We start from the raw sequence: 26,335 nt of genomic DNA, 5'->3' as shown, positions 1-26,335 counted from the left end.
AAAGGAAAGTGGTTTTTGGACACGATGGTCACACACAGCTCTTTGGCTGTGACCTCTGGGACTTCAGGCACTTAATTGTTTTTCCAGTTTTATGTTCAATAATTTGCACTCCAAAAAAAATTTTCAGCCAAATCCTTTCGCACCCTTTTTACCCCTAATCTTACAAAACTTTAAGAAGTGTAGAAGATTGTTCTTTGTACCCTTTAAAGTTGTTTTTCCTCAGCAGGCCCTTCATTTTCATTCACCTCAGTGAGAAAATTATGGAATGTTTTAATTCCATTATTCCCATCAGCCAATAAAATGCAGCACAGACATAAGGATTGAGCCATAACTGCTTCAGCCATGGGGAAGAATATTTACTTTTTGGAACAAAATGAAAACTATTTGCACAGAAAATAGTTGTATTCCAAAGCACACAGACCCTCCTTCACACCTTTTTCAGCCCATCCAACATTTCTTGCTTGTTAATCTTCAGCACAATTTTATTTTTGCAGATCTGTTTCCAATGGAAAACACACCTGCTGTTCCCTGCACTGATTTTTTTCTGGTTTTCCAGTGCTGGAGCATCACTTTGTCTCCTCGATTTTCCTTCTACCTTGTGAAATCTTGTGATGCTCTTTTAGAAAATAACACACCTCTAAGGAGTTTTGTTAAAATCCAGGGTTTCTCCCATGCATTGTGTGTTCCTGATGCCTTTCAGGGGTATAAAATTTGGGTTTATTTCCAGGCAAGGTGTGCTGTGCTGAAGGTTTTTCCCCCACTCGTTCCTGGCCTTCTTCTTTAGCTGGTTTTTCCATTGCAGACATTACATTTTACATTTTGGTGTTTAATTCCCTGTTAATCTCTCCCAGGTATGCCATCCCTCCGGAACACGGCAAGAGGCTGGAACGCCTGGCAAAAGGTGAGCTTGGAATTCTCAAGGGATTGACAAAGAACTGGCACTGAACTGGCTGTTAGAATTTACTCTTGCCAAGAGCTGCTGGAGGAACCTGCTGCCTTGGTGGAGCCAAAAAACTTGGCAGGGGCTTTTCCTTTCCTCAAAGCCTCTGTTTGTGGCACACCATGACCCCGACTAAAATTGCTTGGAAAAGCCTTAAGTTTTGAGCCATTTAGACCAAACCCTTCCATGGCTGGGCAGGGGGTTTAATCACAGAATTCCAGAGTGGTTTGGATTGGGTGGAACCTTAAAACTCCTCCAGCTCCATCCCAGGAACACCTTCAACTATCCCAGGTTGCTCCAAGCCTTGTCCAACCCTTGGATACTTCCAGGGATGGGGCAGCCACAGCTGCTCTGGGCAACCTGTGCCAGGGCCTCCCCACCCTCCCAGCCAGGAATTCCTTCCCAATATCCCACCTAAACCTTCACCTTCTTGGACAATGGGGATTTGTCCCCACTTGTGTTGTTCCAGAGGTGTGAAGTGCAGCCCGGGGCTCTCCTGGTTCTGCAGGGACAAAGGGAGGCAGGAACTGGTTCTTCTGACACTCCAAATGTTACATCTGCAGCCTTAGCAACTTTATTATTATTAATTATTTTCAGCCTTAATTAGGGAAGCGCTCAGAAATTCAGCAACACCTTTATCATCACACCATGGAATGTTAAGGGGTTGGAAGGGACCTTAAAGCCCATCTCATTCCACCCCTGCCATGGGCAGGGACACCTCCCACTGTCCCAGGTTTCTCCAAGGCCTTGGACACTTCCAGGGAAGGGACATCCAGAGTTTCCCTGGACAACCTGTGCCAGGGCCCCACCACCCTCACAAGAAAAACTTTCCTAATATCCCACCTAAATTTCCCCTCTTTCAGTCTGTGCCAGTTACTCCTTCACCCTCTAATGTTGTGTATTTGCTCATTTTCCTCCTATTTTAGCCTCATCCTCCTTTATTTTCGGTGCAATAAAGACCAAATTGAAAAAAAAAAAAAAAACAGACAATGAAAGATAAAAAAAAAGAAAGGGAAATGCAGGGGAGGGGGAAGGTCAGAGTTAGTTTGGGCTGTGGTGAACTCCCACCTCTCAAGCTTCAGGGGAGATGTCTGCCTGCAGAAATCTCTATTTTTTAATTTTTTAATTGATGTTGTTGCTGTTTTTGGTCACTTGCAAACGTTCCTGGAGCTGCCCAGCTAAAACCAGCTCCTGCCCCAGAATAATTAACTCCAAACCTCCGGGGGTTCATCTCCAGCCAGGCCAAGGGGGAGGGTTTGAACCTGGGGGGGAGTGAAAAGCAGGCAGGAAAATCTGGAGGGCCCTGTTTGGATTCAAAAGAAAAGAAGTTCTGAGATTGATTTTCCAGCAAAGAAGCAAATTCAGTGTAATGCCATTTCCTGCTGACAGTCTGACATTTGATTGAATCAAATCGAATTTATTAATAAATTAATTAAAAATATAAATAATAAATAAAATAATTTTAAATTAAATAAAATTTTAAAATAAGAATATTATTAATAACTAAATAAAAATTGAATAAAATTTATAATTTCATTTAATAAAATAATAAATAATAAATAAAATAAATAAAGCCGTTTTAATAATAATAAATAGAAATTAAAAATATAAGAATAAAAATAATTAATATAATAATAAAATAACAGAATAAAATAATAGGATAAAAATAGAATAAAAATAATAAATAGAATAAAATAGAATAAAAAATAAAAATAATTGAATAAAAAGAATAAGAATAATAAGAATAAAATAATGGAATAAAAAATAAATATAATACTAAAATAAAATAATACAATAAAATTATAAATATAATAAAGTAGAGTACAAAGAACAAAAATAATCGAATAAAAAGAATAAATATAATAATAAAATAAAATAAAAAGAATAAAATAAGAGAATAAAAAGAATAAATATAAAAATAGAATAAAAATAATAAAATAATAGAATAAAAGTAATAAATATAATAATAAAATAAAAAGAATAAAGTAATAGAACAAAATAATAGAATTTGAAAAGTAATTTAAAAAGGAGAGAGTGCCAAGGGGTTCAGCTGACTGTGTGGGATAAATGTAGAACAACTGGGCATGAATTTCCTAGGGCAGGGTAGTGTTGTTTTCCTGTGCACTGAACTCTTTGATCCCTTAAACCAAATAATATTAGAACTGTCTGCTGAGAAATGGTGCATTTCAAAGCTGCACTTCAGTCATTTGCCAGGTTTTAACAGATAAAAAAGTGATTTTTCTAGGAAGTCAGTCAGTCCAGAGGACTTGTGTTCTGCAGGCTCTGAAATCCCCCCCAGCTCTGACAGAATTAATAATTAAGTTTCTTGCTGTCTGTAACTAATTTTTACGGGTGATCGATTTTTGGACGGTTTGTGACGTAAAACCAGAAGGAAATTATCAGTGATCTGGTCTTTATTTTAGTTTTCTGGCCTGTTGGAAGGTGGGATGGGGGATGTTTCACAGCTCCAAGGAGGCCCTTTTGCTCCCTGGCCATTCCCTCTGTCCTCCCCATCCATGGGCTGTTCCAGGGACAAGTTTACTCTGGAGAAACGAGGGTGCAATTAATATGGAAAATGAATAGCTGAGCTGGAAATGGGCTCCCTGGGAGAGCTGGGGAGCCCACGGAGAGCATGGTAATGTGTTGCCATGTTATTGGTGCTAATCACTTAAAATGGGCTTCTTTATTAGTGGCTTTAATGAGAGCCACTTCAACTGTGCATTAAAAAGAGGGACTGCAGAGAGGAACGACAGGCTGGGTAGCAGACAGTCATAATTTTAATTGAAATGCTTTTAGTACAAAAATGTTGAGAAAACCTGGAATCCAGTAATCCTTTTCTCTTTCCGAAACCCTTTCCATTATGTCTCATCAATTACTTTTGTTTCCAGAGCTTGGCTTATTTATTTTCCTAAATGGGGACGGGTTTGAATCCCTGTAAACACACAACTTGTCACTGAGTCACCCACTCAGAGGAGAAAACACATGATCTTGAAGAAAATGGGGTTCCATTTGTTGGCATCGAGGAGTTTATTCAGTTTTTACCACCGTTTTTAGTATTCTTAATTATTTGGGGTTGTGGATCCTGTAACTGAGGTGGGCTTTGATGGTGCTGAGGTCCTGACTGGGTCAGGTCCTGCTGTCTCTGCCACTTCTTAGTGACCACTGAACGTGTCCCTCCTGCCCCTGCCTGGGAGGGAGATGTTTTACTTCCTTTCTTTTCCCTGAATATTAACATTTACATGCTGATTTTTCCCTTCAGGGGGTGGTCTGTAGGGCAGATTGCTCTGGAATCTAACAAACTGTATAACTTGCCCAAGAATATTCCAGCAGCCCACCAGGGGAGGTATAAAAAGGATGTGGGAGTGCTTGGAGTAGGTGGTGCAGGCTGGGGCTTTTTCCTTGTCTGTATTCAGAAAAAAGGGGGTCAGGGTTTGGGGTACCAGCCAAAATCTAAGAGAGGCAGGTTATGTTTCTTAATTTTCAGGGGTTTACTGATATTTTGGCCAAGATACTTATACCCAGACAGAGAAGACTTAGATGCAAACTCTCATTTTGAAGGGAATTCAGACTTGAGTCAACACTCTCAGGGACAGGGGGAGATTCTTGAGGTGTCCTGTTCAGGGCCAGGAGTTGGACTCAATCCTCGTGGTTCCCTTCCAACTCAGGATATTCCATGTTTCTATGATTTAGGTATCTCCATGTGCAAGTTTTTGTCACAAAATTTATGCAGTTTTTAAAAAACGTGCTAATTCCTGCCATCCTGCTTGTCTGCTTTTGTTTTATCTGCATGAATAAGGCAGATTTTCATTTATCAGCTTGTCTCTGCTTAACAAATCCATGGGCTGTGACACCCCTGTAGTGATATTCCTCCTTTGAATGTCTCCACAGGATTTTTCCCAGGGAGCTCTCAGGGATGTGATGCTTTCCTCCGTCACAAGATGACCCTCATTTCTCCCTCCATCCTGAAGAAATACGGGATTCCCTTCGACCGGGTACGTCCAGGGATGCAGGGAACACACTGGCAGGGTGGTGGGGTGCACAGGGCACAGCGCCTCTCTTTTGAGGGAAAAATTCCCTGGGGAGAGATTGGTTTAATTTCTAAGTGCATTGTTATGCTGAATGTGTCCCGTTGGTTCAGACCAGGAGAGGAGCATTTGGGTTTTTGGCTGAGACACCGTGAAGTGAAAAAAAAGCTTCCACTGAACAAACTCTGGCAATTCAGGAGCCTCTCAGGTAGGGAGAGACAGGCTAATCCAGATGTTCTGGCTTATCAATCATAGAATTATAGAATCATAGAATCAGAGAATCAGCTGGGTTGGAAGGGACCTCCGAGATCATCAAGTTCAACCCTTGATCCAACCCCGCTGTGGTTCCCAGCCCAGGGCACTGATGCCACATCCAGTCTCAGCTTAAAAACCTCCAGGGATGGAGAATCCACCCCTTCCCTGGGCAGCCCATTCCAATGGCTGAGCACCCTCTCTGCAAAGAAATTCTCCCTGATATCCAACCTGAACCTCCCCTGGCACAGCTTCAGACCCAGCCCTCTTGTCTTGCTGATGGTTGGTTGGGAAAAGAGACCAACCCCCCCCTGGCTCCCCCCTCCTGTCAGGGAGTTGCAGAGAGTGAGGAGGTCTCCCCTGAGCCTCCTCTTCTCCAGGCTGAACAGCCCCAGCTCCCTCAGCCTCTCCTCATAGGACTTGTGCTCGAGGCAGCAAAGCTCTTTGGTGAGTCAGGAACACTTATTTTTTCCCTGTGGATGCAGCAGGAGCCCAAACTGGACGTGCTGGTTCCCTGTTGTGTAAGTGCTCTAAGCCTGGAAGGATCCCTGAGTCTCTTAAACCCTCTTTTTTCAGCTGAGGGGTCATGTTTGTTTGGTATGATCGTTTTAATGTGCTTATTCTTAAAGTCTTCTGAAGTAAATCTCCTCAGCCAGGCTTACAGGGATTTGTATCTGGGCAGGATCAGTCAAACCTCTGCTGTGCTGAGTGTTCCCGGCACACGGAGCCCGGCCTGCCTTGGGATGTGGGAAGTGTCAAAGAATTCCTGGGCCAAACTGATCTCACAGAATCCCACGGTGGTTTGGGTTGGAAGGATCTTAAAGCCCATCCAGTTCCACCCCCTGCCATGGGCAGGGACACCTCCCACTAGCCCAGGGTGCTCCAACCTGGCCTTGGACACTCCCAGGGCTGGGGCAGCCACAGCTTCTCTGGGCATCCTGTGCCAGGGCCTCCCCACCCTCTCGGGGGAATTTCTTCCCAATATCCCATTTAAATTTCCCCTCTTTCACTTTGAAGCCATTCCCTGTGTCCTGTCCCTCCATCCCTTTTCCCAAATCCCTCTCCAGCTCTCCTGGAGTCCCTTCAGGCCCTGGAAGGGGCTCTCAAGTCTCCCTGGAGCCTTCTCTTCTCCAGCCTGGCCTTGGACACTCCCAGGGCTGGGGCAGCCACAGCTTCTCTGGGAATTCCATCCCAGTCCCTCCCCACCCTCCCAGGGAGGAATTCCTTCCCAATATCCCATCTAAATTTCCCTTCTTTCACTTTGAAGCCATTCCCTGTGTCCTGTCCCTCCATCCCTTGTCCAAAGTCCCCCTCTACCCTTCTCCATCCCTTTTGCATCATCACCTCTATATGACCATATTTTTCCAAGAACTCTCACATTCTGTTAATTATATTTTTTAGGCATAGTTTAGTCAGAGTTAATCCACCTGAGACCTCTTTGCTGAGCCTGCTGATTCTTTGAGATGGAAGTAAAAGATCTTGGCTCTTCTATAGCATAAAAACCTATGAATTCATTCAATTCAGTGCTCCAGGGACTGTTTGATTTTTCCTGGGGGGGGGGTTATGATGAATGAAATTTGAAATGGGGTCATCTGGCTCATCAGATGAGCTTCCATGGACCAATGTGGTGCTTCTGGTTCAACATCACTGCCTGGACTTGGCCTAGTTAGTTGATACTAAATTGTTCATGGAGAACAACAAACCATTTTTTCCTGTAATTCCATCAGTGGAACCTGATTCCCAAGTGGGAAAATACAGGTACCTGCTCCACAGAGTTGCAAATAATAATGAAAATATCTAATTTGAGGATCTTGGCTGTGCCAGAGGTTGGAAAGGGAAGGAAGTTCTTGCAGGACTTAAAATGTTTGCATGCTGTAGGTGGGCAGATTTTCCTCCAGAATAAACATTATTATATATTTGTTTTTCCATTTGTCCGAGGAAAGTAGCACTGACTAGTAATTTTATATTTATATATAAATATAATCACTAAGTGATTTCTGATCAATAACCAAGCAGGGGCAGCAAAGGAGTTTGTAAAAAAAGGCAATAGAAGGAAAAACTTTCCTTCCAAACTTACTCCAAGTCATCTTTGCTGAGCTGTATTTGATAGGGATGGGTTACAAAGTGGTTTAAATAAGGGAGTTGCCAATTTATTGGTTGGTAAAAAGTCTTCACCTGCTGAGTGAGGTGTCCCTCTCTGAATCCTGTGATTTGTGACATGAAGGATGTTTGCAGATTGATGGCTGGTGTCTCCATGCTGAGTATAAGTAGTTGTCTTAAAGCTAAAAATCTGCTTTTTGTCTTCCTATTTTTTACCCAAATAAAGGAGAGACCAGTGTACACAGAGGACAATATTAATGTCGACACCAAACTTCCTTTTTTAAAGCAAATGACTTAAATATACTTACATAAAATTATTATAGCATGTCACTTAAATATACTCAAATATAATTATTATAGCATCTTGCTTAAATATCACTCCTAATCCTGATTTATAATGTGTTTTTATGATAATTACTGCCCTGGAAAGCTGGTTTTAGGTGTAAAAAGGTGGAGATCTCTTCAGTTTGAACAACCTGTGTCTGAAGCCTCCTGTCCTGAAATAGGAGCTTTTGGAGGAGGGTCACTGTTATTCACAAACAGGGAACAAGTGCCATTTTTTCCTCTGGGAATAGAGATAGGATCCCTCCATCTGAATTCTTGGCAGATTTCAATGAAGTGAATAGGCAGCATTTATAAATCCCTAGAATGGTGTTCTGGAAAAAAAAAGGAACCAGATCAATGCGAGGGCTTTTTAATAATTAAAAATGTGTATTGCTGTAATCTCCTATTGATTTCTCCATTTATTCCTCAAGAGCTTGCAGGAGTCAGTAAATTTGGGGCTTTCTCCGTGAGTGGCAGTTTGTGCTGGCTCTCCTTCACTAGTTATTACTTTTCTGCATGGCCTATCCATCATCTTGAGGGCTTTCTAATTTATTGTGGGCTAATGTTGACAGCAGTGCCAGGGCTGACACACACTGTGGGCTCCAAATGAAGACACCAGGATGGAGATTTACTGACAGAAACATAATCTTTGTGTCTCTTGGAGTTACAGCTGGAGCTCTGCCGGGATTTCTGGAGGGGATGGATGGGGGGATGCTCTGGGTGAAGGCTGGACTCGAGCAACTCATCCAGAAATCCTGCAGGAGCTTCTTGTGTTATCACAGCAGATTTTAGTACCTATTTTTTAATTATTCTACGAATGTTAACGACATCAGCAAGTTCAGATGTTGGCCCAGCCAAGTGAAAAGTGTTTGAACTTCCCTCTGTTTCCATTTCCCATTTGGGCCCATCCTTGTGTTTGGAAGTGCAAGTCCTCTGGAATCTCCGAGCTCCTGGGCTGGGATTTGTGGCTGGTGGGAAGGGATCCCAATGGAATTGCCTGGCATGTGACTGCTGGGAAAGGTCTGTCAGCACTTCTGGTTGGAAAGGCAGGGAAGGTCCAGCTTTGCCTCTCTGCTAATCCATGGAAGGGAGGTGCTGTCACACACCTGCTGAGCTGGGGAGCTGCTCCCAGCCCACTCTGGGACATCCAGTTTGCCCTCAGGAGTCATTCCAAACTCTTTTACAATTGAATTCCTTGTTTCCCCAATGGCTTCTCTGCATAAGATGTAAAAAGAGGATTTTTTTTAGAAGCATCACAAATTTATTTGGCCTCTGGTTCCAGCTGTAGAGTTTAACCCTTTTTTTTAATGGTGGCCATAATGCTTATTGTTGTTTAATTTTAATAAAGCAGAATCACAGAATGGTTTGGGTTGGAAGGGACCTTACAGACCATTTAGTTCCACCCCTGCCATGGGCAGGGGCACCTTCCACCATCCCAGGTTGCTCCAGCCTGGCCTTGGAGACTTCCAGGGATGGGGCAGCCACAGCTTCTCTGGACAACTTCCAAAGCAGACGAATGATGGGCTGTAATTTTTAAGGTGTTTGACTTTTGGGTGAACAAATGGGAGTGAGGCTGATAAATGTGAGTGGGGAAATAAATCCAGGGAAAGGCAGGAGGTGCTTCAGTAGGACCCTGCTGTTTAGAGGAGGGAAATCCAGAGTTCTTGGCTCCTCTGGCCTGGTGGTGGGAGTGTGGGTTTGGACCTGCCATGAGCCAAAGTTGTCACAGTCTGAGGATTTATTGATCTCTTGGAATGCTGCAGCCTGAGAGCCTTTGAACTAGAACCTGTGGGTGTAAATAGTTCAGAGCATGTGCCCTTTCCATCCACTGTTCTGGGCTTTTTCTTTAGGAGAAATACTTCAGTATTTTTGCAGTTGTCCAGGAATTATTCCAGGTTTAACCGGGAGCTGGCAGTGACTGTCCCGCTGACCTCCGGATTGAAAGGAAGAGATTTAACTGGTGGATTTTTTAATAGGTCTCTGTTCTGTACATTAACTGACCTGTGGGGTGTCTCCTCCTTTTGCCTTTGTTTTGCAGATCACCCAGGAAGCTGGAGAGTTCATGATCACATTCCCTTATGGATACCACGCCGGCTTCAACCACGGCTTCAACTGTGCCGAGTCCACCAACTTTGCCACTTTGAGATGGATTGACTATGGAAAAATGGCAACCCAAGTAGGTGTCAGTTGGGATGAAGTGTTATTTAAAACCCCCAGCTCATGAAATACAGAGGAATGAGAGAGGGAGACTTCAGGACAAGATGGGAAGTGCCACTGTGATGTGCTCTGTCACCGTCCCCTGTGGCTGTTTTATTCCTGTTGGTGGTTCCTGTCATTCTGAGGGTGTAGTGAGGACTTTCTCAGCTGCTGGGTGTTACAAACACCCTGTGAGCAGGTGCTTTGGAGATTGGTAATTCAGAATTAGTTTTCTGATGCAGCCAAACTGCATTTCACAATGAGTGGGGTGACTGATGTAACCAAGCACAACTCATTAGGTGCACACTGGAGGGGAAGGAATAAGCTGGAAATACTTTTAAGCTTTAATAAGACTATGGTAATAACATTCTGAGAATACCTGAATTCCTCTGATCTGTGCACTCAAGTTACATTTGGAGAGGAGAGTCAGGCTGAAATATGTGGTTATTTCTCATTAGGGCAAATTTCTGTTATGTTTTGTTACTTTGTTTTTGCAACAACTCACCTCATACATTCTCCTGGAGTCTGCATTTTGGAGTCTGGAGAACAACTGATCAGCAAAGCTCATTCAATGAATCTGTGAATTTTTAAATTAGGGATCAGTTCCACACAGGGCAAAAGAGAAATGAATGCAGAAGGGGTGGCACTTGAAAATTGCCTTAGATCTTTTCAGAAAGAAAGACTCAGTTTTCCCCCTAGAATGGCACTTGTAATCTCTCTCCTTCACTTCTTTTTCTTCTATCAACTCAGCTTGAGTCTGTAACTTTTGTAATGCAGCCTAATGCTTTCTTGTTCTTCTAAAATAAGCAGATTTTATTATTTCATTGGGTCCTTAAAGCCCATCCAGTCCCACCCCCTGCCATGGGCAGGGACACCTTCCACTAGTCCAAGTTGTTCCAAGCCCTGTCCAGCCTGGCCTTGGACACTTCCAGGGATGGGTCTTCCATTTGAATTTGTTCTGGAGTTAAAGGGAAGGGTAAGAAAAACCTTAAACTCAAAAAACAGCCAAGCAAACTTGGTTTAGAAATGCAAAGAATGGTTTTTGTGTGCTGTGACCTTGTCTGGCAGGTTTATCTGCAGCCAACGGTCCCGGTATTACACCCCAGAAACTGGGGTTTTATCAGAGAAATTCGGGCAGCCCCTTCACTACAGCAGCTCCAGCTCAAATATTAAAAGCAATTTTGGGTTCAGCCATGTGTTCCCAAACAAAGTGACATTTGGGAAGTGCAGTTTTAGATGCTCACATTGTCGAGCAGCAGAGCGTGAAATTACTGAACAAGCAGCAGCGAGAGCTCTGAGCAAAGCTGGGCAGAGGAAGGGGAAATGTGGAAGGAAATGCCCAATTTATTCCCCCTGCACTCAGTGCCACTTGTCTGTTCTGAGCTTTCTGGTTAATATTGCTCAAGTCACGTGTTAATTAACCCTTGGGTGGCTGGGTGTTGTGCTCCAGGTGAGGTGTGAGTGTTGTCACACTCTGAGGGCAAAAGGTTTGTTTAAATCTCATTTGAAGTTAGAGGGCTTAAGGAAATACCAGCTGAAGGTGGAAACTGGAGCTACCTGGTGTTTGTGGGGAGAGAATTCGTGGAGAGAAGTTCTTCCCTGGGAGGGTGGTGAGGCCCTGGAACAGTTTATCCAGAGGGGTTGTGGACTCCCAGTCCCTGGAAGGGTCCCAGGCCGGGTTGGACAGGGCTTGGAGCAACCTGGGTTGGTGGAAGGTGTCCCTGCCCATGGCAGGGGGTGGGACTGGATGGGCTTTAAGGACCCAATAAAACAATAAAATCTGCTTATTTTAGAAGAACAAGAAAGCATTAGGCTGCATTACAAAAGACTCAAGCTGAGTTGATAGAAGAAAAAGAAGTGAAGGAGATATTACAAGTGTAATGTCCCTTTAAGGTCCCTTCCAAGCCAAAGCATTCTGGGATTCTGTGATCCTCCAGTGTGTGATTTCTGTGCTCTCAGGCACAATTGGATTATCCTTGCCCACATCCAGCAGGTTTGGTTTTTTCCTGGTCATACACCCCCTGATCAAGTTCTTGGGGAGTCTCAGCTGGGCAAAGCTCTGCAGGAACCTGCTGTTCCTGCACTAAACCAGCTGGCTGGAGGTGATTCCCTCCATTCCTTGGCTGATCAGCTGGGCTCTCTTGTCCTGCCAGCACTTCTGAGATTGGTGACAAGGCAAGGTTGATAATTAGCCACTTGTACTGTTCTCCTGGACATTATCCTGGGGAGGAAATTTGGATTCTGCTCTACTGAGAGCGATGCTCGTCAGTGGGGTGGTGAGAGAGGAAGGGAATGGCTCACCCTGGAGAAACTGTGCTAATTCCCTGCCAGATGGGTGGAATGTTCTGACCACAGAGAACCTGCCCAGGCTGTAAAAAATACAGAATAACCTGAAGTGGAAAGATCAGCTTCTGAGGTGCTGGTTCTGCTCCAGCTGTAGAACAATTGTCAGTATTAGCTAAAAAATAAGAATGGCTGCAGAGTTTCTGGGGAACCAATTATTTCTTTTTTATTTTTGCACCCTGAACCTGCATTCCTTTCTGCATTCCTGCTTTTTTGTTTCTGAAGACCCTTGGATGCCACCACAGAGGATGTTGGAAGCTGTGTCTTTGACCTTACAACCCTTTTAAAGCCAAGGGGTTCAGTGAAATGTCCTTCCCCAAGTCGAGGTGGCCTCTAAATCTGCTGTACAAAAAGCTCCTTTCTTTTTATACAGTCTTGGTACAATTTGAGCAGAAATTCAAGTTCCCAGGTCAGCTTTTCAATTTCTTTTGGAAACTGGACTGGAAATAAGTGGATGGGAGGGGAACAATTCCTGCACAGACATTCCTGGATAATTTCTGGGTTCCTGTCAACACTTCCATACCTTCATTTACCTCCTCTTTGCTCCAGGGATACTGCTGGAATTATCTATTTGATATAAAATAGGGTCAAGTTGCCCTTCCTTCCCAAATCTTACATTTTAGGTTCTGAAATAAGTAGCCTTTATCTCATCCCAGGCAGTATTCCCATAAAACCCTCCCTGCTCTGCTGCTCAGTCATTTAGGGAAGGGGAAAACAAGACTTTTCCATTTGGATTTCCCTGATCTACAAAGGCATCTTCAAAACAGGGACCTTTTGGATCTCAGCCTGTGCTCTTTTACGTGGCTTATTGCTTCTAAACCTTCTCCTCCCTTGCTTTAATATATATATATATTTATACTATTGAAATAATCTCAAATTTATATGTGGAATATCTGTGATTTCAAGTTGTCTGAATTGAAGCTTCTTACTATTCAGATCTTAGTAAAACACCAATATTTCCCAAGAAAATAAAATTTGTGAGGTGTTTTTTTGCAGAAACTGTTTGGTAATACTGTAAAATTGCTCCCCAAAATAAGAGACATCAGAATTGTATTTTTGCATCACTTTATGTCTGTGCCTTAACTGACTCTAATTAGACCTTTTTGAGCTTAGAACACATAAAAAAAATCTATTATGAAATAGCATTTCCATAGTTTATTTTTGTCAGACATTCAGAATTGCTCTTTTACTCTAATTAGACCTTTTAAGCTTAGAATACATTAAAAAAAAATCTATTATGGAATAACATTTCCATGGTTTATTTTTGTCAGATGGATTCAAAGGTGCTCTTGTACAAAATCTTCCACCTTTTTTCCTACTTATTTTCTTGTATTATTTGTAAACACCCCTAATACCTCACTCTGGGCAAAACACTGATTCTGTGCAATAAAAAGGAATTTTTACAGGCTTTTTCCTGCTGAGGTGGAAAGGAGATGGTTCTTTTTTTTTAGGGACTGTCTTGAAGCTTTGTGTTATGAGCTGTTTTCTGAGCTCCTCTTCTGAAGGACTGACTGGGACGTTCTGCTCATGATTTCTGTTAATGAGGGGAGAACACTGAGAGTTCTGTCAGCAGAATAAATACCTGGAGGTTTCCAGGATTCCAGTCCTTGGGATGCTGCTGGAGCAGATGGATGAGTGTCAGCAGGTACCTGGCCCTTCTGGCTGTCCTGCCCTTGAGAAGGGGCATGTGAGAGACTGGGTTTAAATCCAGACTTATATAGTGTTGTTATATATTTTATATTATATATTATAAACTGTTCAGGATGTTGTTCACAGGGAATGGGACAGGGATGGGGACAGTGGTGGCTTCAGGCACCTCAACTCCCTCCTGCTCAGAGCTTGGCCTAACCCTGAGCACTGAACTGGGGGGTTTCAGACAGATTATTTTAACCAGACTAGGTCAGGTTTAAATGCTCCTCAGCCTAATTTACCTGAGCTTAATTACTGCAAGGTGTAAAGGATGCTCTTTTTTTAGTGCTGCTTAGTCATGGCTTTTCCTGCCCAGGGTGACTGCTGTCCTCTGGGATGGGAACTGCTGATCTCCAGGATGGGAACTCCAGGATGGGAACTGCTGTTCTCCAGGATGGGAACTGCTGATCTCTGGGATGGGAACTGCTGATCTCTGGGATGGGAACTGCTGATCTCTGGGATGGGAACTGCTGTTCTCCAGGATGGGAACTCCAGGATGGGAGCTGCTGATCTCTGGGATGGGAGCTGCTGATCTCTGGGATGGGAACTGCTGATCTCTGGGATGGGAAGCTGCTGATCTCTGGGATGGGAACTGCTGATCTCTGGGATGGGAACTGCTGATCTCTGGGATGGGAACTCCAGGATGGGAACTGCTGTTCTCTGGGATGGGAACTGCTGATCTCTGGGATGGGAACTGCTGATCTCTGGGATGGGAACTGCTGATCTCTTGGGAACTTCTGTTCTCTGGGATGGGAGCTGCTGATCTCTGGGATGGGAACTGCTGTTCTCTGGGATGAGAGCTGCTGATCTCTGGGATGGGAGCTGCTGATCTCTGGGATGGGAACTGCTGATCTCTGGGATGGGAACTACTGTTCTCCGGGATGGAAAACTGCCCTGAACCCCTGGAGTCTGATGTTGCAGGGCTGGCACAGTGTCCCAGTCCCTCCCTGGGATTTCTGGGCAGTGTGTGTTGTGTGTCCTGTGCCATTAAATCAGTAAATCCCCATGGGAAGGACGTGCTCCCTGCAGCTGATTCCCTCTGGTTCTCCCTCACAGGAGTCCCAGCCCCAATCATTCCTGTGCCAAGGGGCATCTGGCTTTGGAGATGAACCATAGACTGTGTCAAAAGCACTGGATAAAAGTCCTAATTTGTTTATCCCTTGTGCTGGGATGAGTCTGTCAAAGCAGGAAGGAGCTGGTGCTTCACTGACTTCTCCTCTTGCAGTGCTGCTGCGAGCTCTGAACCTCCTCCTGTGCTCTTCCAGCCTCTTCAGAGACACAGAACTCAGGTCCCTGTGGAGGGGATCCTCCCCCCTGCCCCCCTGTTTGTCTTGTGTGTCCTGGAGATGGATTCAGGAGCATCCTTACAGGTGTAATGGAATGGTAAAACATAAAGAATTCCGGCAGAGGTTGCAAACAGGAAAAAGCAGAAATCTCCACGTCCTCTCCCAGCAGAAGCCTGATTCCCATTGGGATGGGTTGTTATTTTATTTGCCTGCAATGAAACAAGTCACACAGCATTTATATCATGTCTTAAACCAGGATCCTCTTATTAGGAGTGGGATGAGTCTCACTCCCCACTTGCCACTTACCCGACTCCTCTGCCCACAGAAATCTGCCTGGAAGCACGTTAAGGAAGCAGGCAAGGAGAAAGTGTGCCCTGCAGCCAGGGACCAGGGGGAGTCCATGGAAATCTTTGCCTAATTGTTTTGTTTATGAAGCTCTGGGAAGGGTTTCCAGTGGGTTTCCTAATGAACTGGTTTGTTGTTGAGACGATGCCGGTAATTACGCTGCAAACGGGGGGTCAAGACTCATCTTCCTCCCCACAAGCTTTCAACTACCAACCATTAAACACACAAACTCTGCAGCTGAGGTTTTTCCTTCTTCTCCTCGAAGTTTAACTCCTGATTTCCTTGCAGAATACCTGCCATTCATCTTTCAGGCTGAGTGGAAGGAAAAGGAAAGCGGAGCCCAAACTGGTTTGTTCCGTCCTATTGGATGAGTCCGAACTAGATCTCAACAACACACCTGGAATATGGTGACAAACTGGATTCCTGCTTCAGAATATTGTTCTGGGAGGACTCTGTGTTCCTCCCAAAAGCTGAAACTCTCTGTTTTTTCCTGGAAATGCATGGAGAAAAGCTTAGGAGCGTTGTCTGCCTTAGCAATGTGTGTTCCTGTAACACACAGTGAGAGTTTCTCAGCTGCCTTTTGAGCAGAACCATCTCTCCTTCCCAGGAACTTGCTTTTAGGCTTCATTGTTAGGAAAGGCTGATAGAAAAGCTTTAAGCAAAGGTTTTTCTCTGGCATTTAATAGCTGTAAGAACTTCAACTCTGAGCCTGGTGGGGTTCTTTCTATTTAAATTTCCATTAAGGCAAAAAAGACTCAGCTGTGTCTTATCAACTGATTTCATCTAAATAAGAAGGGTTTTTTTCCAGCAGAGCCAGAGGTGCCACTTCAAATATATAATTTTGGGGACTATGGAAAAGGCTTATTTTACATTGACTTTTTATATGTGATGAAAGTGCTGAGGTTCAGTTTAGTGTTAATAGCTGGGAATTGAGAGAAATATCCTTAAATAAATAATGCTGGTGGTTGAAGTTGAATTAGTGCATTTTTCCATATATCATTTAATTTTATTACTTCAAGGAGACGGTAGTTTTATGTGACTGTTATTTTATATAGTTTTTTATATTTTATTTGTGTTTTTTATGGTAGAGACTACTGCAAATAAGATAATGGTTGTGCATTCAACAGCCACAAATTTCCCACTATCAGTCTTGGAGTTAGAATTGATGGGACAGGTCTCCTGGTGTGGTCACACATTTTACCACAGGCTCCAAATTCGAGCAGCAGATAATAAAATAATAAGGAGAAGAAGAATGTTGGGTTTCTGGGTTGGAAAAGGGGCTTAATGGTGCATTTCCTTACAGTATTTTTCCATGGGCTTGGATTGCAAGTTGCCTTTGCATGTGCTTATGGTTAGCAAAGGCATTAACTCATGGAAAAGGAGAGGGGAGGTTGGGAAAAGCCTTCAGAAGATGAAGCAAGTCAAGTTCCTGCAGATTTGGTGGCTGTGGAAAACCTTGTCTTGTTGCTCTTGTTCCCCTGTAACCAAAGCCAAAAAGCCAACTCGAAAACCGGGTTGATTTTTAGTTTGGATGTTTTTTTTTTCCACTCCCATTTTCAGGACTTGCAGCTGCTCCTTGGAGATGCCAGCTCTGAATATTCTGTTGTTCACTGTGTTGTTTGAGCTGTGGCTCTGCCAGCCCTGCTGCTCCCAAGGAGCCTGGAGTGGGGGTCTGGCTGCCAGCTGGAGAAGGACGGAGAAGGGACGGGATGAGACTTGATTAGATCCCAGAGTTCCTTGAATTTCTCATTTGGACATGGAAGGTGGATCCCTCATGTGGCCATTTAGGGCTGTGCTTTGGGTGATCCAAGTCACCCTGAAATCCTTCCCAGGGCTGCTGGTCCGTGGGAATTCTGTGAATTCCCAAACTGGGGCTTTGGGGTTTGCTTTTGGCTCACGTGAAGAAAACAAGGTTTTGTGTCTCTCCCTAACGATGGTGTTTAAGTGTAGACATGTTCAATTTTATTCTTTTTTCTCCTATAAAGTTTAATCATAGTGGGATATAAAAGTGTTCAAGTTTGAGGGAATATGGAGGGACTTGTTCTGCAGAAATTAGGATAGGGATAGACAGAGATGGGGGGTGGAGACATAAAATCTCTTAGGAAATACGTGTGTTTATGACCACAGTTAAATACTTGGAAAGAAATCTAACTCTGTGTATGTGGAAGGGGGAAGGCAATATGTGGAATTGGATGTCATTGCCAGGAAACACAACCTTGCCCTTTTTGTCCTGCTCTAATGGATTGGGGCAGGGAATTAATGGCAAAGGCAATTTCTTGCCCTTCTCTACCCACAGTCTCCTCCTGATCCCCCCATTGTCCCTCTGCCACCCCTCACACCCACGTGCACATTCCCTTTTCCAGCTGTATTGGAAGCATCTGCTCTACCAAGCAGCATTTCACTGCTGTCTGAGGGGAGGGGATGGAAAAATCTCCTGCCCATGATGGGAACATGGATATGACACAACTGCAGCAGCTGAGGAAATAAAACCGTGCGGGCCGGAAGAAGCCCCAGAGGAAAGAGGCTTTGTAAATTATTCATGCCTGCTGGTGTGAAAGCAATAGAATTAAATTAAAATTGAAGTATAAACATACATCATGGTAGATTTGTGTAAAGAAAGGAATTCAGCTACTGCAGAGGCTGCTGGGGGGGTGGGACGTGGCAGATGCAGCCCACGGAGTCAGCGCTCCGAGAGCTCGGGTGTGGGCTCTCCCTAATCCTTGTGTACACTTTTTGGGAGACTCTTAAGCTGCTGGTGGTTGGAAACTGCTCTGGAGACCTTTAGACCCCTGTGCCTTGGGATTTGCTGGGTTGGATTTGAAGGCATGACACGTGTGAGGACCTGTTGGTTCTGGGTCAGCGTCACAACATGGACCTGTGTTCCCCTTTTAAGCCGTTTTTCATCCTCTGTGGAGGCTGAGGAGGTCAATCCCCAGAGCTCATTGCTGCTGTGTGCTGGGGTTGCTCCTCTGTGTTCCTCTTTGTAGCCCTGCACAGGTGCTTTTAAAATTTCTGAAGGAAAAATGAACTGAAAATCTGCTCAATCCAAATCCCTTAAGCCAGGATTGATGGAGGTGCCGCTGGGAAGCTCCTGCCTGGGCTGGAATTTGAAGCACGGGTGCCATCTGTGTTTTCCTGCCATGCTTTGGCCAAATTGCATTTCCAGCCTTTCTGTCCTGCACTATTTTTCATGAAATGAATGGAATTTTCCTGAAAATTCCTGTCCATAAATACTCCTTCCCACTTGGGTTACCGGAGCAGCAAAAGCAGCCAGAGGTCCTTGCAAAATGGAAAACAGGAGTTGGGAGGAAGTGGGATAGTGGAGGACTGTCCAGAAAGGCTCTTTTCTCTCTCTGTCAGTGGCTTCTTAACTACAGCCATAAATCTTTTAATAAAGGTGGTGAAAAGTGAAGGAAGAAAGGGAGAAACAGGTTTAATTTCAGGCATTTCTGTGAAGAGAATGGGTAGAATTGTTTTGAAAAGGTGTGAAGGAAGGGTGAAAAAACCCCCAAACCTGTCCTACAAAGTGGCTCTAATTACCTCAACCTCAAAGTTGAAACTCAATTTGGTGCAAGTTCACACCCTGCCAAGCTTTGCACCTTAGAGCAGGACTAAAAAGGGGCTCAGCTGCTCACAAAAGCAGAGCTGTGGTTGCAGCCCCCAGAGCCACGAGGGCATTGAGGGCTTCCTGTGTCCTTTCCCATCCTCTACCTTCCTTTGATTAAGTTTATAAAGACTAAATGCCCATTCACACTGAGATTGGTGTCCAGGGTGAGAATCCCCTGGGCTTCATCACAGCAAATGGATATATCCAAGGAAAACCACCTGGGAGTAGCTTTATGTGGGCTTGTGCAATGGCAAGGGTGCAGTTCCAGGTTAGTTTTAATGAGCATAGGCCAGCTGAGATGAATAATGCCCATTTTCTCCCACTGCCCACATGCTTTAGGTGCAGGTTGGACTTCTTGTTGTAGCTTTATTTCTCAGCTCTTGCACAGGATTGATGTGCCATGTCATGATGTGTCATTATGAAGTTTAACTGCCCTGTTCTCCAGGTTAGTCTTTTGTTCCTCTAAGGCTTTTTTTCCCCCAGTTATGAAGTGATATCAATAATATCTTTTCAGCCAGAGACAGGCTAATGGAGGGGACGTGGGTGCCAGGTCAGACTCTGGCCTGGCCTGGATCTGACAAAGTAATTGCTGTCTAATGACTGCAGGACAGTGGATGAGCAGAGTGTCAGCCACCAGAAAGCCTGTTGGTGGCTCTAGAGGGAGGACAAAATGCTTGGAAAAAGAGTCTTCAACTCCCCTTGGAGAGTGTGGCAGCTTTGCTGCCTCTGCTTTGCCAAGAGCAGGTGGAGTCGATGCTTTCCATGGAGCTGGAACACCCACACCCCCATCAAAGTGATTCCCGACATCGACCCTTCCCAATAACCCTCTGCAGGCCTTACAGCCAACACTGGGGAGGGTTAATTTACCTCTGGAGAAAGGGAAAATTTGGCTGGTGAGGTGAGAGAAGTCCCTCAGAGTGACGTGTCCTGTGTTGGGGGGTCTCTTGCAGTGCACGTGCCGCAAGGACATGGTGAAGATCTCCATGGATGTGTTTGTGAGGGTCCTGCAGCCAGAACGATATGATTTATGGAAACAAGGCAAAGACATTGCTGTCCTGGACCACATGAAACCCACAGCTCTGACCAGCCCAGAACTGGATGCCTGGAATGAGACAAAGGCAGAGCTGAAGGCAAAATTGCTCCGCAGGTAAAGAGAAAACAGTCGTCGTGTCTGAGCCCTTTGATTCTAATTGCTAAGATTTTAAATGCCATAATTCTTAGTTTGAGATAGTTCAAACTCTTTATTTTTTTCCTCCCTTTGTTCTCTTTATACAATACCTCTTGTAATTTGTCGTGGGTAATGTGTCCCTCATTGTTCTCTTCCCTTTAAATGTTATAAAAGCACATATTCTCCAAACTAGGACACCGGGTGCCCCCTCACATCTCATCTTCTCCTGGAAGAAAAAAAATCTATGGTAAACATTTAGAGCTTCACTTATCAGAAGGCAGGAAGGGAAAAAAAAAAAAAAAAGCCCCATTGGTTGCAAAAGGGATTTTATGCATGCCTTTCTGTGCTTCCTTTGATCTGTCTTAATTTTCTCCAAGTCTGTGGGTTTTGTGTGTTAACAGCATGCTTGGAGTGGAAAATTTGGCATGCTAACCTTTTCCTGTTGGAATCTTGCTTTTATAGGATAGGAGATGAGGAAGAGGACAACAAACACCGGTAGGTGACTTCCCTCATCACCTTCAATCACTTCATTCTTTCTCCTGTCAAGTTTTTCTTAAAATAGTAACTCTTGGAGGTGTTTGCCTTTTTTTCACTGAGTTTTTTCACACCACCTTCTTTGAAAGCCCCCAGGAAATCTCTGGGCATCGAGGTTTCTCTTGGTTTGGTGTAGTTTTCTGTGACCTCTTGTGTCATTGGAGACCCTCGACTGTCTCGTGCCTGCTCTGGTTTTCATTCTGGAGTTAATCTGCTGAACTAGCAGGGGGGTGTGATGATAACTGGTTGTGGATGAGGGCAACTCATAAAAGCATAAAAATGCTGCTGCTGACTCAGAGTAGAATTGAACTGGAGGGGTTTGAACATTGGCTGGTGGTGGGAGAACTTCCCTTCCTCCTCAAGCTTACTTGAAGAATGAGATTCTGTATTTTCAGGTATTGAGGTAAAGTGTGTGCCCTTCCATATGCTCCCATATCCTACTTTTTTACATCTTTCTCATCCCACTTGCAGTGCAGCACATGGTTTCTTTCTGCTCTCATCTAGCATTTGTTGAATTCCTGGTTGAGAGCATTGGCAGGCTCTGGAAATTGTGTTGCTTCATCCACTTGGAATATTCTGCTGGTAATTTCAGTTCCAGTATCACTGCTTGGAAATCCAGGGGGAAAAAAGTGTTAAATAAGTTCCTGGGGCCATCTTTGATGTGGACTCTGAGTAACAATTTAAAAACCTAATAACTGGACGATAGCTGATGTATCTAGGCATTTTATCAGAGAAAGAGACACTTTTAGTGGTGTGTTATCTTTCTTTCTCCATCACTGCTGTTCATCTTCCAGAAGTTTCAGTCACCCAGTGAGCCCTGGACTGGGGCTCCTGTGACTTGTGTTCCCTACATGAAGTATTTTGTCCAGTATTATTTTACAAATGCTGCAATGGAAAGGTGTGTTCCCCACTGAATCCATGCTCCCAAAGACACAATAAATATGGCATTTGGCAGATGTCTGACCTCTGCAATATTGCTCTGCCCCACAGGTTATATTCCTAAGATGTTTGCAGCTATTCCTTCTATAATGAGCTTCAGGAAAAGCAGTGCAATCTCAGTCAGAAAGTTGCCATTTGTGCTCTCTGGGCAATGACTGAACTCCAGTGGGTCCCTGGAGCTTTTCCTTCCTCATCTGGAAATTGGGAATCTCTTTGCTGCCTGTCACTGTTAAGGGTTACTTATATATATAAATATTTGCACAGTGTAAGGTACTGTATGAACACCAAGGATTATTTTCCCTCAGCAGAGAAGCCTCTCTTCAACCTGAGCCTATTGCAAAAGATCCAGGTACATTTTTTCCTTATCTCTTCAGTGTTGCCTGGATTATTTCAGTATTATCCTGAAGCAGTTTTGAAGCTGTTCAATACTCCTTAGCAGTACTTTCTCTCCTGTGCTTATGTCTTTCCAAGACATCATTTTACTTGAAGCCTGATTTTTCTCAGCAGGATGGAGGGAAGGGATTCACCTCTGCCCAAACCTCTTCACAGTTGTAGCTACTTAATTTAAGTCACTTTGTGGTCTGTTCTTCAAAGAGTACAAATGCTGCTTTTTTGTCAGCTCTCCTGGAAAATTGAGCTTTTAAACTCTGCAGAGATGTGTTATTTCTTCTCTAAGGTCAGTCAGACTTAGTTACCTTGAAAAACTCAACTTTGTTTACTTTGTGGCTTCAGCAAGAGACTGTTTTTAGTCCAGTCCAGTCCCCAACAGCCCATTTCTGGTGTGTGAATTCTGGCAGACCCAGAACAGCTTCACCTGGGAAGCTGCTCAGCCTTCAGCCTGCAGTTCTGGAAGCAGTTTCTTTAAATGTAGAGCTTCCTGCCTCTCTTCCCCACAACTCCAGAGTGAGAAGAGCACTGCCAGAAGATCTTTTTTTTTTCTTTTTTAGCTCCTGTGAGTATTTTATGTCCTGTGAGTATAAAGCTTTGTGCTGTCATTTTTGCCTGGCATTTCCACCCCACAGGACTAAAACACCCTTTCCTAAAACCACCCTTTGACACCACTCTGATGCTTTCTGCAGCTACAAAAAAAGTTCCAGCTGCAATGACAGAGTCTCACAGCTTTATTTTCTCCTCCCACCTGACTTTCCTCCCCCTCCAGGGAAGGTGATGTGGACTTGGAATATGGGTGAAGAGCAAAGCTGATCCTTTTGGGTTCAGCTCTGTGTTCCTGCTAATGACTGTCTTGCAGGTGTGAAGGCAACATCTATACTTGGAGAGCCACCATATGCTCAGAGTCTGGCAATTAGAAATCTCTGTGCATATGGATCAACCTGCTTTTCTATTCATCTTCCATCTCAGGTGGAAGTTTTTTTTCTCCCTCCTTTGGCAGTTACCTGATTAAGGGCCCTTAATTCTGTTGTGCTGCAAATCTAATTAGCAGCTGAATTTCTGGGCTCCGAGGATGGGAAGCTGAATTTCAGCTTTTCTACATTTTTAGGCAGTGGTTGTGTTTGACTGTTTGTCACACACACCCCCCGAAAAAGTGTCTCCGTGCTAAAAATGGGGTAAAAATGACAAGTTTCTGGATCAGCCTCTTTTGAAAAGAGAGCATGTTAGACTTAAACCCAAAATTCAAGGAGCTATTGGATGGGTTCTGTAAAAACATTGGTCTGGGACTGGCTGGGATGGAGTTGCTGGGAATTGTGGCTGCACCACTGCTCAGAAGGCTCTGATGGTTTTGGTTTCACTGGCACAGTGTCAAGGCTTTATTTCCTCCCCCTCTGTGGGGTGGGTGAGAGATGGGGAGGGGACCCAGCTGGGACAGCTGGCCCAGAGTGGCCAAAGGGAGCTCCTGTGCCATAAAACGTGATGGGGAGCAATAAAAACTGGGGGAGAGAGGAAGAAGGAGGGGTTTGGCTTCTGGGGTGGGGGTTGTTTGGAGCCTGGCTGGGCACTGCTCTGCCTGGGGGACACGGTGAGTGCATTTCCTGGGCTTATTTCTTTCTCTTTTCATCCTTCCCTCTTTCCTTCACCTGCATTTGTCTTGACTTACAAGTTTTCTGGCTCTTTTTCTTCCTGTTTTCCCTCCCTGACCCTCTTGAGCAGTGGGGAGGGAGTGTCTGGGTGGGTGCTTGGCTTCCTTCTGTTCCCAACCAAAAAAAAATATCATCCTGACTTCTGAATTTGCATTTTTCTTTGCATTGTGGCTGCTGTAATCTCTTTTTCTTAGTGGCATTGACTTTAAAAAGAATGAACAGCACTGCTATTGGCTCATTAGTATTAGTCTGATCATATTAATATACCTATTTTTTAGTTAGATTTCTTCAAGGCCTTGGACCTTGTGAATTATACCACTGAATAATCATAGTCTGCCTATTGATTTTGCTCTGAACATTCATTATAGTGTGTTTTTTAGGAACTGGCAGTGCTGGGTAATGTCTCAGAGCTGGGAGATGATGCTTTGCAGACTTCCAGCAGTTTGCCAAAGGGAAGCACGGCCAGAATGAACTGAAATAATGGAATGGAGGCAGAGGATGAAAGAGAGATTTAAACAAGTTTTCATCTGTATTTTGAAATACAAGCAAAATAGATTTAAAACCACAATTAAAATCACTTTGACTGCAGCTTGTGAGCTTACATTAGTGATGGTGGGAAAAAGCTCTTCAGGAAACCCAGACAATTAATGGCTGCAAGAATGGATCTTAAATGTTGTGTTATGCAAGGTTCATCTGCTCCCTTTCAGATATCTCCTTTGCCCTGTAGCTATTTTAACTACCTTGTGTTTTCACTCCAAAGAAGATCCTTTTGTTTTGGATTCAGCTTTTTTAAGTCAGTGATGGTTTTCTGTATTGAAGGCTGTGCTTTCATGTCAAATCCCACTTTTGTACTTCCAGGTCTCACAGAAAAAGGAGTCAGCACAGGAGACACAAAACAGAGGATCAGAAGTCTCTGGGGGATGTCATGGCCATTGAAAGTGCCCTGGAAGACGTGAAAGTAAAAGAGGAGCTGAAAAGAGGGACAGACCTGGAGGAAGAGGAGAGAAGCAAAGGGATTGAGGGAGAAGGTGAGGGCCCTGCTCACTGGTGGTAGTGAAGAGTTGGGGCAAGTTATCTCTCTAAAAACACCTCTGTAAATAACTTTTGTGCTGCTGTTTATTTCTGTTGAAATATCAGCAGAGTTTTTCCCAGGATTAAATCCGTGCTCCCTGCAATACACCATCACTCACAGCAGCAGCTGATTTTTCCCTCTCTTTAAGGATTCAGTCCCAATAGCTTTCTTGGTAAGGTTTGAAAATATGAGAGGTTTGTAAAAATATATATTATGGGAGGAATATTTTAAAAAAATATTTCGTAGGGAAACAAATAAAATATATTTTTGTGTCCTTCTTGTGGAGAGGATTGATTTGTGCACTGCCTTGTGCAATTCATCTTTCCTCTTTCCCTCCCTTTATTCCCATTTCTCACAGGCTGAATCCAGGGAGCTTTAGGTTGGGAGGGATCCTCAGCTGCTGACACGAGTCCCACTTGGATTTCTTCAAGTCCAGCTGGAGCAGGGAAGCTTTTCAGCTTTCTTTGCCTGGCTGAAATTAAAACCAGTCCATGACAGCTCCCAAGCCTTTGGGATTTCTCCTGCACATGGTTGTTCCCAAGGCCTGAACTCACCCATGGAGCAGGAGGCTCTTTCTGTGACACCTTTTTTCTTGGCTGTGTAGCAAAAGTTGCAATTTTTGCTGGGAAAAAGCTGTTTTTCCCCCCCTAACGTGTGTGGTTAAGTGGTTGCTGTGTCTGATCCACTCCCTCCTTGAGGCTTCTCCGAGAAGTGAATTAATTTTAATCTATTGTGTACATTCCATTATTTGTTTAGCACTTGGAGAAACTGATGCTGCAAAGTGTTTAGAGGACCTTGATAATGATCTTAAAGGAAATCTATGGAAGCTCTGGGAAGAGAATCGAGGGCTTTGTTCAGTTCCAGAGCCTCTTAACTAGACAGTGTATTTTCTCTTTTCAGGGGAAATCAGGGGTTGGAGAATCATTGTTGCACAGAGCAGCAGCACAGTGCAGACACTTAATTTCTATTGCCCTGAGCCTGGAAGCAGCAGCAGTGTGTTAAATTGTCTGCTCTGAGCTCTTGTACAAGTTTAACACTTGATGCTTGGAATAAATGGCCCGAAAATGCTGATTTTTCTTCGGAGACAAGAGATAAGTGACAGGGACAGATCTGAGATCATTAGAATGGCCAAGGAACAATAAAAACTCTGTTCTAGCTGAATAGGTTCCAAATCATACACTTCCACTACATCTTAAGAGCTCTTTAACTCTTAGCTCAGGAGGGAAAAGCTGATTTTCAGCACCATTGCAGCAAGTGCCACTGGAACAGGCTTGGTGTGGCTGTTAGCAAATAAAAAGCTTTCTCACTGCAATATAGCAATTAAATCCCAATGGCTTCTCTAGTTTTCCACATCCTGCTGCCTCTCACAAGTGTCTTAGGGTTTCATCTTGAAAAAAGAAAAGAGCATCTGCTTGGATGGTCCTGCTCGTGGCAATTCAGCTCCCCCCCACCTCCTTCCCTTCCTTTCTTTATTCTCTA

At 44.0% G+C, this 26,335-nt stretch overlaps 1 protein-coding gene across 4 annotated transcripts in view; it reads left to right on the top strand.

The window, feature by feature from the left end:
* Positions 1-26,335, top strand: part of KDM4B (lysine demethylase 4B) — a 93,267-nt gene that overhangs the window by 35,696 nt on the left and 31,236 nt on the right. For 2 of the 4 annotated variants that reach the window (XM_039382841.1, XM_039382839.1), the window contains exons 6-11: positions 852-901; positions 4,829-4,932; positions 9,680-9,817; positions 20,058-20,254; positions 20,738-20,770; positions 24,643-24,812. In XM_039382841.1, coding sequence (XP_039238775.1) covers positions 852-901; positions 4,829-4,932; positions 9,680-9,817; positions 20,058-20,254; positions 20,738-20,770; positions 24,643-24,812 — 692 coding nt within the window. The remainder of the gene's footprint in view (positions 1-851; positions 902-4,828; positions 4,933-9,679; positions 9,818-20,057; positions 20,255-20,737; positions 20,771-24,642; positions 24,813-26,335) is intronic. The other 2 variants (XM_039382844.1, XM_039382840.1) reach the window with 1 other exon arrangement.

This window comes from Pipra filicauda, unplaced genomic scaffold (genome assembly GCF_003945595.2).
Source record: "Pipra filicauda isolate LSUMZ 115617 unplaced genomic scaffold, ASM394559v2 scaffold285_size1263560_pilon, whole genome shotgun sequence".
Lineage (NCBI taxonomy): Eukaryota > Metazoa > Chordata > Aves > Passeriformes > Pipridae > Pipra > Pipra filicauda.
The sequence above is the reverse complement of the archived record's forward strand: the minus strand, read 5'-3'. Positions and strand labels throughout refer to the sequence as shown.